This window comes from Crocuta crocuta, unplaced genomic scaffold, assembly GCF_008692635.1.
Source record: "Crocuta crocuta isolate KB4526 unplaced genomic scaffold, BGI_CrCroc_1.0 scaffold24, whole genome shotgun sequence".
Classification (NCBI taxonomy): domain Eukaryota; kingdom Metazoa; phylum Chordata; class Mammalia; order Carnivora; family Hyaenidae; genus Crocuta; species Crocuta crocuta.
The window spans coordinates 15,663,467-15,678,786 of NW_027530974.1; the positions used below are offsets into that span (position 1 = coordinate 15,663,467).

At 43.6% G+C, this 15,320-nt stretch overlaps 1 protein-coding gene across 3 annotated transcripts in view; it reads right to left on the reverse strand.

The window, feature by feature from the left end:
- KIF13A (kinesin family member 13A) overlaps positions 1-15,320 on the reverse strand; it is a 212,534-nt gene that overhangs the window by 41,461 nt on the left and 155,753 nt on the right. For all 3 annotated transcript variants that reach the window (XM_077770133.1, XM_077770132.1, XM_077770134.1), the window contains exons 14-19: positions 14,019-14,105; positions 13,752-13,918; positions 7,245-7,458; positions 2,912-3,074; positions 1,517-1,657; positions 290-439 (exon numbers count right to left, since the gene is read on the reverse strand). In XM_077770133.1, the coding sequence (XP_077626259.1) occupies positions 290-439; positions 1,517-1,657; positions 2,912-3,074; positions 7,245-7,458; positions 13,752-13,918; positions 14,019-14,105 (922 nt within the window). The remainder of the gene's footprint in view (positions 1-289; positions 440-1,516; positions 1,658-2,911; positions 3,075-7,244; positions 7,459-13,751; positions 13,919-14,018; positions 14,106-15,320) is intronic.

A 15,320-nucleotide genomic window follows, 5' to 3' on the forward strand; every position in this document is an offset into this window, starting at 1 on the left:
AGCCACCCAGGCGCCCCTGGTTTCCAAAAGATTTCTAAGGTGATTAAAACAAAGAAAAAATACTTGTGAACCATACATTTAAAAAATGAGTTATGATTATCTTTTAAAACCATGATTTAATCTTGAGAGTTTCTACTGGTATTAGTAGAGAAGAAAGAGTATGATCCTGACTATTCACCCTAGATCTGCCTCAAGAGCATAACTTAAATCAGAGTCTCACACACACACACACACACACACACACACCCTTCAACTGTGCTCATTTCCTCCCAGGCTGGCTTGTCCTTACCTCCCCCTGCTGGCTGATGATAGGAACTGCATACTGAAGTTTCACATCATAGAAGAGACACTCCAAGAACACATTAGCCACGCCAATTAGGTTGTGATTCTCTTGGGCTTCATAGAAAGGGTCACCTCGTTTCCCATAGAGACGCTTTGCCTGGTAGGTAGGGGAGGAAGGTGGGGAGGCGAGTAGGAAACAAAACATCAATCTGAATATTATTTAAAACTAGAGCCTAAAAATGAAAGAAGAAAGCATTTATCCAGAGAAGTTAAAAAGAAGTGAAATTACAATCATGTCACATAAATAAAACAAAAGTAGCACATGGGAGGGGCTCTTCCTCAGTGACACTCTCGTCTTCCCTATCACACCCCACATACAGCCTTTTTCATTCCATTCCCTGTGCTTCATCTCATTTCCTTCACCGGGTCGTCTTTTCCATTACTAACATCCAAAAAATGGGTTGTGCTTTCTAAAATTATTCTTCGTAATCTCTGTAGCCATTATCACAGCTCAGGGAGCCTGAACATATGCTAATGAATACAAAGCCCAAGCTGGCTCCTCCGCGTGGATTCGTCACAACACAAAACAGTAAGGACTTACTCTGTCCTATTACCTATAACTTGAGTTGTAGCAAAAATGCAGCCAAACAAGAACATGTTATGTGTTCTCTTCATTTAGTTTCTGTCTGTGTGGGGATCTCATGTTTTATGACTGATCTAACTTCCAACTTAGAAGTTTTTTCAAGATCACTTCTACATCCCTTTTCTTTTTTTCCCTTAAAATATTTTTTTGATGTTTATTTTTGAGAGAGAGAGAGAGAGAGAGACTGAGCGTGAGTGGGGGAGGGGCAGAGAGCAAAGGAGACACAGAATCTGAAATAGGCTCGAGACTCCAAGCTGTCACCACAGAGCTTGACGCGGGGCTCGAACCCATGAAACCCTGATCATGACCTGAGCTGATGTTGGGCGCTTAACCGACCGAGCCACCCAGGCGCCCCACTCCATGCCCAGCATGGAGCCTAACACAGGGCTCGAACTCATGATCCTGAGATCAAGAGTTGGAAGCTTAACTGACCGAGCCACCCAGGTGTCCCAACATTACTGTTGTAGTACCAATGTCCAAAGCTTGACTGCAGAAATTCACTGCCACGCACGTGTGCATTCTGACAGTGAAATCACTTACACTCTGTGTTTTTAACATGGCCAAATTTCCTTTCCGTTTTGTTTCTTTTACCTCAGGAATTTTTTCCTTCCATTCTTGATAAAGGTCTCTCATATCAATTAATTTATTCTCCAGCTTCTCAATGGTCCAAACTTGGGTGCTCTTTCCTTTCCTCCTCACCTGGATAGCTGGCTCACTCACGATTGCTCCTCTCTGCAGAATGAAGGAAAACCAAAAACAACAAACCAGATGAAGAGAAGTCTTGTTATAACTTCTTAGATTGTTACAGCAACATATATTATTAGGAAGTAGCAAGCTTGAAGAAAACATATGTATTGAGAAGATGAAATTCTACCACCTAGGGAGTATTGTGGCTTATTTTCAATCTTCTATATGTATACCCACGCATGCATTTTATTTTTATCATAATCAGAACCAAACAAAACTGTAAATTTCCTATCCTGATCCTCTCTCCACAGTTTTCATGTTATGATTATATTCTTGTGCTGTTAAATATTCTTCACAGACATGATTTTTAATGGGCACAGTGAAATCTATTATATGATGTACCTGTAGTTTGACCAATTACTCTATTGTTTGACATCATGGCTCTTCCAAATTTTTGCTATTATGAAGGCCATTATGATAAGCATCCCTGTATAAATAGCATATGATCATTATGAATTTTTAAAAAATGTTTATTTTTAAAGAGAGAGAGGGGTAAGGGGCAGAGAATTTGAAGCGGGCTCTGTGCTGACAGCAGCAAGCCTGATGTAGGGTTTAAACTCATGAACTGTGAAATCATGACCCGAGCAGAAGTCAGATGCTTAACTGACTGAGCCACCCAGGCACCCCTCTTGATGACTATTTCTATGACTATGGACTTAAGATAAACTTCTCAAAGAACTGCTTGGTCAAAGGACTAAAATGCAGACAGAGTCACGAAATACTCCCTGACTCATTCCCAGCTTGCCTGCCAGAGGGAAACATAAATGGATGAAAAATTATTTTCTTTTGAAGTTTTGAAGGAAATATTCTTCAAGTTGAAATGACGGAAAACTTCCCAATGAGTCGTTCTGTGCACACAAGAAAGGTATTATAAAGTCTTCCTTCCTTGCAGAAACCTTTCTTAAATTCATACCTATCCCCCATTCCGGAAGGGCACATTCATACGACAGAGAAAAGCAAGAGGAATTACTTATATATATTTCTAGTTTTAACACATCTAAGGGCATATATACTCCAGGGAGGTCTATAGAGGAAATTTTTTTTTTTTTTAAATTTTTACTGTTGAAGTATAGTGGCATACAACGTTATATTAGTAGAGAGGAAGTCTTCAAAAGAGTAAATACTCTGGCTCACATCAGGATCCTCACAGATGTTCTTCAGGATGTCAGGTTTGTCTGCTGCCTTATAGAACTTACTGCTGTACATTTTGCGCGCTCTCTTTTTTTGCAACGCTCTTACCTTCCTGTTGGCACTGAGGTTTGCAGCAGGGATCTGCAGAGTCACCTGGTAGTCAGTGAGCTTGCTCATTTCCTCAGCTAAGAAGTTTGCCTCCCGCACCAAGGTGTTGGCTTTCACTAGCTGCTCGCGCAGTTTTGCCAGGCTCTGGCGGAAGAGCTCATCCCTGTGGGGCAGCAGAAAAGGAAATGAGAAAATCTGAAAGAAGAGGAAACTGTAATTCTGCTTCTGGGTGAGTCATATTATTAGAAAGTGGTAGAAAACTCCTTTTGGGCGATATTTTTCGAGATTTTTTTTTTCTCCTGTTGATGAGAAGCAATTATGTAGAGGGACTTAACCTAAAAACCATGTTTTAAATCCCCTAACAGCTGAAAACTTTTTTTCAGATTTTAATATGCTGCTGCCAAAAACCAATAAAGGAATCCTTTAGGGAAAAGACTGATTACAACTTTTTATGTGCTTCTGGGGCTGGGGGGAGGGGGTGGTAGGCAGGGGAGAGAAATCTGGAGTCCATAAGGAGAAAGTGTTTTGCATGATTTCTTCAGTTGGTAAAAGGCAAGAATTCTTTCTTCAACTCCACTCAGCTGCACTTCTGATAAGACCTTCTCCAACGTTCTGAGGCTGAACAGGACAAAACCCTATTATGGGCTCTCCCAGCTCCAAATCTTTTGCCTCTGTAGCATTTTTTGTATTTATAATTTCTCACTTATATGTGTAATTATTTGACTGAGCTGCAGGCACCCCACGGGGAGAACTGTGTGGTCAAGTCCACGGCCCACTGTGGGAACCCCAAACTATCCACTGAATGAAAGGAAGAGTTCTTCTGGTTCCATGGGTGGGCGCAAAGGTAACCCAGCAGACTGCTTACCTATCTTCTCTTTTCTACCATTTATACACCCCCCGCCCTTACTTCATAGGAAGATGAGAAGGATGGAGCACCCTATCTCTACCCCTTTCCCATTACCTCAGAAGTGACGCTGAGGCACCTGCAAAGATGTTAATCTGAAGTTACCCTAACACGTATGGCACACGGATCCCACCTGTCTGGTTTTTCTAGGTGAGATCATCATTTTTTTTTTTTTTTCAGTTACCTGGGCTTGACTTTACTCTAGCCAGCTCAGTCTTTTCTCTTTTCTACAACATCCAGAAAAAAAGCCTTGTGGCTTTTTCCTTTGAAATATCCCCTAAATCTCTCTCTCTATTGTTTTCATGACCCCTGGCAGCCTCAAAGCCCCCACAGCTCTTTCTCTGCTGTTCTAGGCACTGGGGACACGCCAATGAGTGAAGCTGCCTCCCCACCCCTGGAAGTTCTTTTCAGATCGGGGATCAATGAAAGAGAGAAAATTTTATAGTTGAAACACTTCCCAGTACTGTTTTTTTAAACTTACTTTTGTGATGCATTTTTCACATATTTATAGCTTGCTCTATGATACGTTGCAAGTGTTCAGAAAGAATGATTATATCTCTGGCTTTCTTTGTAATTCTCACTAGCTCTTAAATAGACTTGATTTTCAGCCCCTCAATGTTGGCTTAGGTATGTATGAGTCCTTCAGTATTTCTACAAGCCATCAATACTTATTTAGGGAAGAGTCCCAGTTTCTAATATAACACCTCATCATTAATGGCATTTTAATTTTATCCAGTGACCCTGGTGAAATCAGTATTGTGACCATTCTCATCTCCTTGAATGACAGCCCCAAATATCATCTTCGCTACTCCCCTTCCTTTTAAGAATTTGAGCCTCAGGGCGCCTGGGTGGCTTAGTTGGTTAAGCGTCCGACTTTCGCTTAGGTCATGATCTCGCGGTTCGTGAGTTCGAGCCCCGCGTTGGGCTCTGTGCTGACTGCCAGCTCAGAGCCTGGAGCGTATTTCAGAGTCTGTGTCTCCCTCTCTCTCTGACCCCCTCCTGCTCACCCTGTCTCTCTCTCTCGCTCCTAGAAATAAATAAAAATATTAAAAAAAAAAAAAGAATTTGAGCCTCAAAGAGGATCAGTCTGTAATTGAGCGGAAAAAATAGGCTTAACACTTGACTGAAAAGTACTATCATTAGAAACAATCCACCTTTACGGGGCGCCTGGGTGGCTCAGTCGGTTAAGCATCCAACTTCGGCTCAGGGCATGATCTCACTGTTCACGAGTTTGAGCCCCGTGTTGGGCTCTGTGCTGACCACTCAGAGCCTGGAGCCTGCTTCGGATTCTGTGTCTCCCTCTTTCTCTCTGCCCCTCCCCTGCTCGTGCTGTCTCTCTCTCTCAAAATAAACATTAAAAACAAAACAAAAAACAAGCTGCCTTTTCTGTTGCATCTTTCTGGTTTTGCCTTTTACAACCTTCAGTACACAAGAAGTAAATAGGGAGAATAAATGGACCATCAATGGGTCCAATCACACCAATTACTTTCAAGCTCACCGTTGCTTAGAGTAAAGCCACCAGTTCACAGTAAAGGCGGAAAAGCAGCTCTTCAGAGAAAGCATTATCTGATAACCTTTGTCTCTTTTACCCAGGCACAGTAAAAGATAAAGAGTAATGTGTTACACATAGGATAAATCTTCATACTTTAGTATCCAGACAGATGAGAGGGAAGCTCCTGGGGAAAATGCAATGAACTTTTTTCTCTGACTTTAGAACCACCAAGTGCATTACCACGGCAAGCCTGTTGTGAAGGCTAGGGCTCCCTTTTCTCGCTCTTCTTCTCTGGATGTGGAAAGTACCTCATTGCTCGGGAGAGATGCACTGTGACTGCAAGAATGAGATTTCCAGCCCATGAGTCGTGGCTTTGATCCCGCTCTCCTAACTTACCAGCTAAATGACTCTGGGTGACTCATTCAATCTCTCCGCCTGTTTCCTCATGTGTGAAGTGGGGTACAAAGGATAAAATACAGTAGTAGTTGGGAAGATTAGATGGATACCTGTAAAGCACTTGGTGCCTGGCACGTGGTGAATGCTCTGTAAATGTCAGGTGCTACTTTTGTTACTCAGATTATTATAACAGCATAGTAGTTAGTACTGGGACTGATAGATCTGGGTTCATACGCTGGCCTTTTCAGGGACCAGGTGGGTGACTGAGAAGGATATGTAAACTGGGTGCCCTCTCTTCAGGACGGAGATAACTGTTCCCACAGCACAGTGCTGCTGGGAGTGTTAAATCGGTACCATGCCTAGACTGTGGTGAGAACCCAACAGAACTCAGCAATAATTTACTGTCCTCACGGTTGATGTTTCCACCACTACCTTAGTTCTGAGATAAATATTTTAAAATTTAAAAATTTAAAAATATTTTTTAATGTTTATTTATTTTTGAGAGAAAGACACAGAGCACAAGCAGGGGAGGGGCAGAGAGAGAGGGAGACACAGAATCCGAAGACACAGCTCAGAGCCTGACACGGGACTCGAACTCACAAACCATGAGATCATGACTTGAGCTGAAACAACTGACTGAGCCACCCAGGTGCCCCTGATATATATTTTAAAGTCACAAATTTTGAAAATTCACGTTAAGGGGGTGCCTGGGTGGCTCAGTCAGTTGAGCGTCCGACTTCGGCTCAGGTCATAATCTCATGGTTCGTCAGTTTGAGCCCTGCATTGGGTTCTGTGCTGACAGCTCAGAGCCTGGAGCCTGTCTTCAGATTCTGTGTCTCCCTCGCTCTCTGAACCTCCCCTGCTCAAACTGTCTCTCACTCTCAGAAATGAAATAAAACATTAAAAACATAATAATAAAAAAAAGAAAGTTCATGTTTAGATTTCTTAATACCATAATTGTATTTAAAGAGACTCCAAAGTAAGAGAAATTGAAAGTAAGAAATGCTTTTATGCTAAAGAACAATCTCAACTTTCTCTACTTCAATACCTAACAGTGGTATTCTTTTTTTTTTTTAATGTTTATATATTTTTTAAGTTGTACTTATTTTGAGACAGAGAAAGAGAGCAAGTGGCAAGGGGCAGAGACAGAGGGAGAGAGAGAGAATCCCAAGCAGTCTCTATACTGTCAGTGCAGAGCCCGATGCGGGGCTCAAACCCATGAACCAGGAGATCATGACCTGAGCCCAAATCAAGAGCCAGTTGCTTAGCCGACTGAGCCACTCAGGTGGCCCCCAAACAGTGGTGTTCTAACCTGATGCCATTTTTACTGAAGGGTAAGGGGAGGGCGTCTTTAACAACTAACATCACAGCAGGCATACCAAGGATGGATAGAATCTCTGAAAGGAAAAGGCGATTGCTAATGACCAGACACAGGACTAAGATTTCCTTCTTGCTTAGGCTGCTCCCCGCTTTCACATGCCTCCCCCGAGGCCCCAAGGCCCTGGAGCCGTGACTCGGGGCCACAGGGCTGCCGGTCTTACCTCTCCTCTGCCCACTGGGTCACCTTCTGCTGAGCTGTCTGGCTGCTGTAGGCCAGGCGGTCGGGGCCCCCGCTCTGGGGCTGGCGCTCCGGGGACAGCTGCTGGCGGAGCTGCTCCAGCTCCCGCTCGTACATGAGCCGCTGCTCCTCCAGGGCGCTCCGCTTTTCCTCCAGGTACTGCTTCTCCAGGACCTGAACCACATTTTGCACTGGGTCTGGTGAGCCAAGAGACAAGGCGAGGTGTCTTCCGCGGTGGCTACGACAGGGCAGACGGCTGGGTGCTTCTCCCAGCAAGAACCATCTCCTGCCTCAGAAGCTAGTCTTGCACATGCCCTTCCCGGAGCACCCCGGGGGCCCCCGCCAGGTGAGAGCCTCCCAGCCGCCTTTGTAAGAACATTTCAGATAAATGTCCTACGTGTGAACATTCCCCACATCGACTGCGTTTCTTCAATGTGAGGAGCTCATGTTTACATGGATCATTAATCCACTCTAAGCAGATGGTAGGGGGGTGGGCTCCTACCCACTGAGAAAAAGTTCATGAAATCTAAGACAGCCTCCAAGAGAGAGCCGCACAAGATTTCATTTGTATGGTAGTCAACTTCTATGTCCATTTGGCATCGGTTTTAGTATATGGCAAATGGTTTATAGTTCTGATTTTAACCACAAATCTTATGACTCCTGAATTTCTAGCGTGTGGGAGGAGACGTATAGATCATTGTGTGTGTTTGAAAATATTGAGTATATATGGTCTGGCCATTTTTCAGGTACGGATATTCAAGAGGGCAACTCATTTACAAAAAAGAAAAGAAAAGGAGAAAGAAAGGGAAGGAGGAAAAAGGAAGAATTCACTTGCAGAACTCAAAGGCTGTTTTTTACTCTCTGTTTTCGTAGATTGAGAGATCACCAACACCAGACGATAGGTGGTGAACAAGTGTAGATACCCATTGTTTAAAGGCCATGACCATGGGTAGTGGTGGTTGTGCTGTATGTAGGGCTCACTGGCTGGGGCAGGACATTAGCTTCGTAATGACCACAGACCTGGATGCTGCGGAGAAAGACGAATGCCCTGAGCATATGTCCAAAGGAGAAAGTTGCGGACATCTCTAAGTGAGCAGGCGTTAGGGGAACAGGTCACACTATCTGGATGGTAAGTAAGAAAATCACCAACACGGTAAATATCTCCAGGTACATGACATATGGAGGAGATGTGTTCCTAATCTCAGACTGGCTGGGAGTTCACACCCTTGCCTGTTATTCAAATAGTGACATTTGTGTCATATTCCCACATCGCGCCTTTCAGTTTAACTTCCAAGGTAAGCGGTGGGAAATGAAAATAACAAAAGGGTATAAAAATATCACCCAATGATGGCTACTGATGGACTTTTCCAGAAGACTCTATCTATCAATTTGTGAAATAAACATGTAAGTTATAATAATTTTCTAGATGAACAGTAAGAAAAAAGATAGTATGTTAGCTTAACAAATAAGGTTGAGTTATATAAAACAAAAAGTAGAAAGCAATTTTCAAAAACCACTAGCAATACAGAGCACAGGTGAGTTGTTTTAATAAAAATAACAACCACATGGCAATAATAATTCTGCTAGCTTCCAGCTACAACTCAGGGAGAGGCATTATGCCCTTTACATGCATCATCTCATGAAAGCCTTGCAACAAACTAAGGGTGGATAACATTCCCATTTTAAAGATGCCAACCTAAGATCACAGAGCTAATGAATGACAGAGCCATGTTTTGAACTCAGAGCAGAGCAAACAGCTGGGGGTAGGACATCAATTTAGTAATCAACTGGTACAGTATTCTTACCTCTAATGTTTTGCTCAGAATTTGTACTCTGTTTAAGAGTGGATATTAAAAAAAAATACTGTTCTTTGCTAATATAAAATTCTAAAATTCAGCGTTTTTTCAGAGTACGATAATTTTCTTCACAGAGTCTTGACATGGGGTCCCTAAAATCTGATGGAAAATGAACTCTTAAAAATATCACATTCTTTTTTTTAATATATATTTTTTGAAAGAGGTAGGAGGGGCAGAGAGAGGGGGACAGGGGATCTGAAGTGGGCTCTGTGTTGACAGCAGAGGGCTCGACACAGGACTCGAACTCACGAACTGAGAGATCACAACATGAGCCAAAGTCACATGCTCAACCGACTGAGCCACCCAAATGCTTCCCAAAATACCAAACTCCTAAACAAAGACAGACCATGGAAAGGGAAACACTTTTCCATAGAGCAGATTATCTATGTATTCCAAAGCATCTGGACTTCTGACCTAGTCCTGTAATTTATGAAAAATACATGAACAATATGGTAAAGAAGGAGTCTGAAGAGATTTTAAATGTAAGGATTAGAAAAGTTCTCTCAGAATTTTTAAAAAATGCATTTCTCAAACTGTGCATGTTTTTTCTCTTTCAGTCTCTAGGTTTAAAAAAGGAGGGACGAGGTCCTCACCATCCATTTACACTTACATGGAGACTGATTTTCAAGAGCCCTCCATTAGTGTCAATGAATCTTTTCCAGAGCCCGAACATTAGAAAACACAATGTTTTAGAAAATTCTAGAATTTTTGCTAAAAGACACTGGATAAGATATTTAATCCCCATCTGTCCTTGTTAGTCAGAGGTGTGTAGAAAAACACATGGTCCTAAATGGCTGAGGTGGAGGGGCTCTCCCCCGTGCTAACGCAGAGGTCCTGTGCTAATCAAGGCTGCTTTAAACCGCCTTAGCAGCTGCCATGACGTAACACCCCACTATTCACCAGGCTTCGTCACCAGCCACAAACCAACGAGTAGATAGAGTAGATACAGAAGAGAGAGCGACTCAAAGCATCCATCCCCTGAGCCTGCCACAGACCAGCCCAGTAAGTCCTGCCCCAGGACTCTGGGGCTGATGTCTCTTTCTGTCTGTCTTCCCTTTTTTAAACCTCGGTCTCAACACAAGTCTGGAAATACCTTTCTCTTAGACATATTTGATAACATCATCTTTGCAGATGAATTAACTAGTTTCAAGCCTTCATCACTATGCAGCGTATTTTTAAAATAGATTATCCTAATCAGCAAGTCAACGTCACTCTATGGTATGGCCTAGGACAGAAGCCAAAGACTATTTGGCCCATTCTCAACGAACCAATCCACCATCAAAGAATTACCTACAGTTTTATTTTCCCTCCTATCATTTTCTTCCTCTTGAATGAAGGGTTTTAAAACTCAGTGAGCCTGATGCCTAAGGCCAGGATACCAAAGAGATGAGTGTTTTAGGAAGAGACAAAGGATCATATTTATTAGGGCCTAGCATGTTCTCTTTTCTTCATTAGTTTATTCTTTATCTGGTATGTTAACTATATAATGTGTTCAAACTTATTTATCTGTCCCGAAGATGGAAAAGAGAGGATGTCAATAATAGAGGCTGGAGGGCATTGGTATTCATTCATACCAAGGTCCCCAATGCACCAAATTGAAAGGAAGTAGATCCTTTTGGGGGAAAAGCTCCCAAAAACCAAAAACCTACCTTTTAATGCCAAATGGCATAAACCCAATGACTCTTCACCAGCCCCTTAACTGCTCTTTACTTTAGAGCTACCATTGACTCTGTGAAGATACAGGAGTGCCTGATTCTTATTCTGAACCCTGGGGAAGTACCCATTATTGTCCACAAATGTGAAGTTTGCTTCTACTCTTAATTGCAATGAATTGGGTTTTAGATCACTATTTACTTTAGAAATTTGAAAACACATCATTCTACTCTTAATGCAGGTAAAATCTGCATCTGCAAGTACAATGCTCTGAACTGCCGTGCAGTCAACAGTCACAAAGCCATTAGTCACCGTACCAATAATATCAATCGCACTTTTGTGCTGTTGGATGCATAAGGGACAGGATGTCTACCAGATTTTAACCAATGGGAAGGCAGTGGAGTTGGGATATTGGGGGGAAGGGGTCGCAATTTAAAAGGGCACATTCCTCAATCAGGAATTCATCAGAGTGCTTCCATCAGGCAAAAGACTTCAGCTTCTTCCCGATCGTGTTAGAGTTTGGCCAAAGCATGTAGCACAAGCATCAGTCAGCAGCACTGCTAAGAGCCACTCACGCTCCCCCATGCTAAAGTCACAATCAGTTAACACCTTTATCCCAGTGTTTGTGAAGGAGCTTCGTCTGAAACCACAGGAGAGGGAAGAGAATCTTCAAATACGACCACCAGGGGGATGACCACCAGGCAGACAGGCTTATTATCGGAAAACCACCTAGCGGAAGAGGTGAACTGCATGAACACTATTGGGCCCCTGGCACTTCAGCACTGAGTCAGAGCGCATCCTGCGTGGAACTGGGCGAGGGGTGGGGAGGGGGAAACAGTACTTTTAAGTAGGCAAAATCAACACTGGAGAACAAGGCTTGATCTTGATACAAATGGATAAGTCATGTTAACACCATGAGCCAGGTCACTGGTGACTAATTGGTTTGGCTAAGAGGATTGGAAGAATTAAATACTTACTAAATACTCATCTGTTATTCAGGGGTTCAATATAAATATGATAGGAAGATAGTGATTGAATGAAACTAGAAATCTATGATGTGGAACAATAGAGGATTCAGTTGCTACCCCCTGGATACCCTGCAGTTGGAGAATAGAGACATCTGGAATTCTGTCATCTCACGGAGAGAAATATGGCTCCTTCTAATGGGCATTCCTGCACCTGGAGTTTGGAGCCCACACCCCTGTCACACCCTGTATCCACTCAGGCTTCCAAAAATTACTCACAGGAGACTTGTTGCTCAGGCACGTTGTAAACTGGCCCATCAATGTGATCCTGATGTGGCAACATCAGTCTGGAATGACTTTTGGGATCCCTCCCACCTGGATGAGCAAGGAGCAGAGCAGACTGGCTCCCCAGCTATGGTGCAGCCTGCGGTGCTGTGTCCACAGCCCCAGCAGCTAACCTGCCCCCCCAATCTCACTGATGTTCTTTTCTGTTGTTCTAGGTTCTTCATACGAATGCATCACACTTGTTTTTCAATCTAGCCTTTCCTTCACACTTTCATTTCTATAACTGAAAATAGGGAGTCCTTGGGGCTAAACATCCAGGGATATAAAGGTCAGAGTCTTTTTTTTTTTTTTAATATTTTTATTTATTTCTAGGAGAGAGAAAGAGAGACAGCATGAGCAGGGGAGGGTCAGAGAGAGAGGGAGACACAGACTCTGAAACAGGCTCCAGGCTCTGAGCTGGCAGTCAGCACAGAGCCCGACGCGGGGCTCGAACCCACGAACTGTGAGATCATGACCTAAGCGAAAGCCGGACGCTTAACCGACTAGGCCACCCAGGCGCCCCTAAAGGTCAGAGCCTTTATCTATCTCTGCAACAGAATTCCCAATCTGATATGCCAGAGATCAGACTGACGTTCTCCAGCCGCACCCACACTCTTCTGTGGGCTGATTCAAAGAAGAGGGTGAAAGGAAACATTTCAGGGGAGGGCCCGACTGGGAAAACACAGTGCTCCCTGCATCACGGCCGGCAGAGGCGCCTGGTGATCCTCCCTGGCTCGAGTTAGGGGTCATCCTCAGGTATTCAAAGAACAGCTGAATGGGACAGTGAGATCGGACAAAGTCCAGAAACTAAGTTTCTCATCTCAGGTGCTCCTGAAGGTAGCCTCAGCTATACTTCTTGTCGAATAGTTCTGGTCTGAGAAACGCTGCCTTGTGCCTGGTAAGAGAGGAACTTTCCTGTCCTGTTTCTCGTTCCCAGACACAGGGCTGGGGATGAGAAGATTGAGAGATGGGAAACGAAGGGGCCCATTTATAAAAGAGCCATCAAGGACAGAATGTGGTATGGACTTTACTGAATGCATGTGAAGTGTGTATGAAGAAATAAAGGATTTCCTTTTAGATACAGAGACAAATTTTTAAACAAACATTGAAAGCTTTCTGGAACAAGGGATCTGGAATTGATGCTTTAAGGAAAATCTCTTCCTTGAAGGTCTGAGTCAAGCTAGTGTGTAGGTCAAGCAAAGAGCCTTTAAAGCCTGTGACTGTCATTTTTGTAAAAGCCGCCTGGGCTTACTAAGTAAGCCTCTTTGGTGGTACAATTTCCAACTGAGTTTACAGCAAAGTATCGTAAGCTTTAATCATTCATTAGATTCCATTTGAAATTCCTGGGTTCCTACTCTGCTGGGGAATTTTGTGCTCTGAAGGCTCAGAAGTGATGAGTCCAGTAATGGGGAGTTTGAAAAGGAATTCCATCATAGTCCTTCTGGACTCTATGACCATGACTGGCTTGGGGACAAGGGGCTCAAAAAAGGGACCATCCGCTCCTTAGTTATACTTGAGGGAGCAGACCGGGCCCTGGGATATTTCATGAGCCCCTCCCCAGGGGCCTCTGTAAGAAACTGGAAATTTTATGTGTCTAAATTTCAGAGTGATACTTTATGCAAGCGGATCCCTCAGTGAACAGTGTGGGACAGGAGCTGCCCAAGACGGAGGAATCCGGAGGAAAGGCCTTACCATTGCTGTTCAGCGTTTTCATGATAACCTCCATCTGCGCAAATTCATAGTTATAGTCTGGTTCCGAGGAAGCTTCACTGGCTGCGTCCAGGTCATGCTCCGGGGGGCCGGCTTCCTTTTCAAAGTCTTTCAACCAGTCTCGCCGTTTCCTCTTAGGTAAGTTAATTCTGTGGGGTTTTCCACCATTAGAGAAAAGTGACTTGTTTTATACTCGGGTAACAGTGGGGAAAAAAAAAGTGAAAATATCAGGGAACCCAAAGAGGTTACCTGAAGAAGTGGTTATTTCCCCACAGGATTCGATCGCCGTGCCACAGCTGGGTGTTGCTGCACACAAGGGTGCCGTTTACACAGGACCTGAAACAACACCCGGGAAGAGGTCAGCTCAGTGGGAAAGAGCACGAAACCCAGACCCAGTGGCCCAAGAGATAAATGGAGGCATTTCCCTCAACAGATGTGTTCTACTGATACCAAAAGAAGGAATAGCATTGCAGCCACCATCACCACACATGGTCAAAACACAAGATGATCGGGGGCACCTGGGTGGATCAGTTGGTCAAGCATCCAAGTTCGACTCCGGTCATGATCGCACGGTTTGAGTTCGAGCCCCACGATGGCCTCTGCGCTGCCTGTTTTGGGTCCCCTGTCCCCCTCTGCCCCTCCTGCCCCCTCTCTCTCAGCAAATAAACATAAAAAAAAAAAAAAAACCCAAAGCACAATAATGATGAAGGGCAGCCAGTATCCCTCAAAGACAGACAACTTGGCATGATGTGCTCCAGATGCAAATATACACGAGAATGCCTACGGAATATTCTTGTCCAAATTTGAGCTGAACCTGATCAGTTGTTATATCGAAATACCAATTTAGGAAATACAGAAGGTGGTGGAGGATGCTAAATAATGCCATGGGGACACAACGAGCAACATGCTGACGACAGAAAACAACCCAGCATCCTCAACAAAGAACATACAAGGGCAAGGGGGTGGGGGAAGCAGAGGGAGGAAGAACCTGGAGGCTAAAAGAGACATAAAAGCTAATGACAACGGTTGAATCTTATTTGACCCTCATTTCAAGAAACAACTGAAAAGGAACATTTTTGACACCTTTGGGGAGATCTGAACACGGACTCAATATACGAAAGTTAGTAAGGAATCATTGTTAACTATTTTGGGTGTGATGGAATTGAAGCTACGTTCAAGAATACTTACCCTTTAGAAATACAAGCGGAGACATTTATGGATACAAAGTTATAATATCTGGAATTGGCTTTAAAATAACCCGGAGGGGAAGGAGGGGGGAGACGTGGAAGGTATAGAAATCAAAGCAAAACTGTCTGCGAGGTGCTCATTTTTGAAGCCAGATGATGACGGATATACAGGGCTTCATCATACTCTTTGTTCTACTTTATATGTTTGAAGTTTACCATAATAAAAACTTGGGGTAAACAAAGAAAAAAGAACACAGGTTTAAATCCTAAATAGCTACCAAACAAACTGTAAAAATAAGACAATCAGCGGAGACCGGAGTCTCTGTTTACTGCACGAATACACCTTAGGTCACAGGCGCTGTGT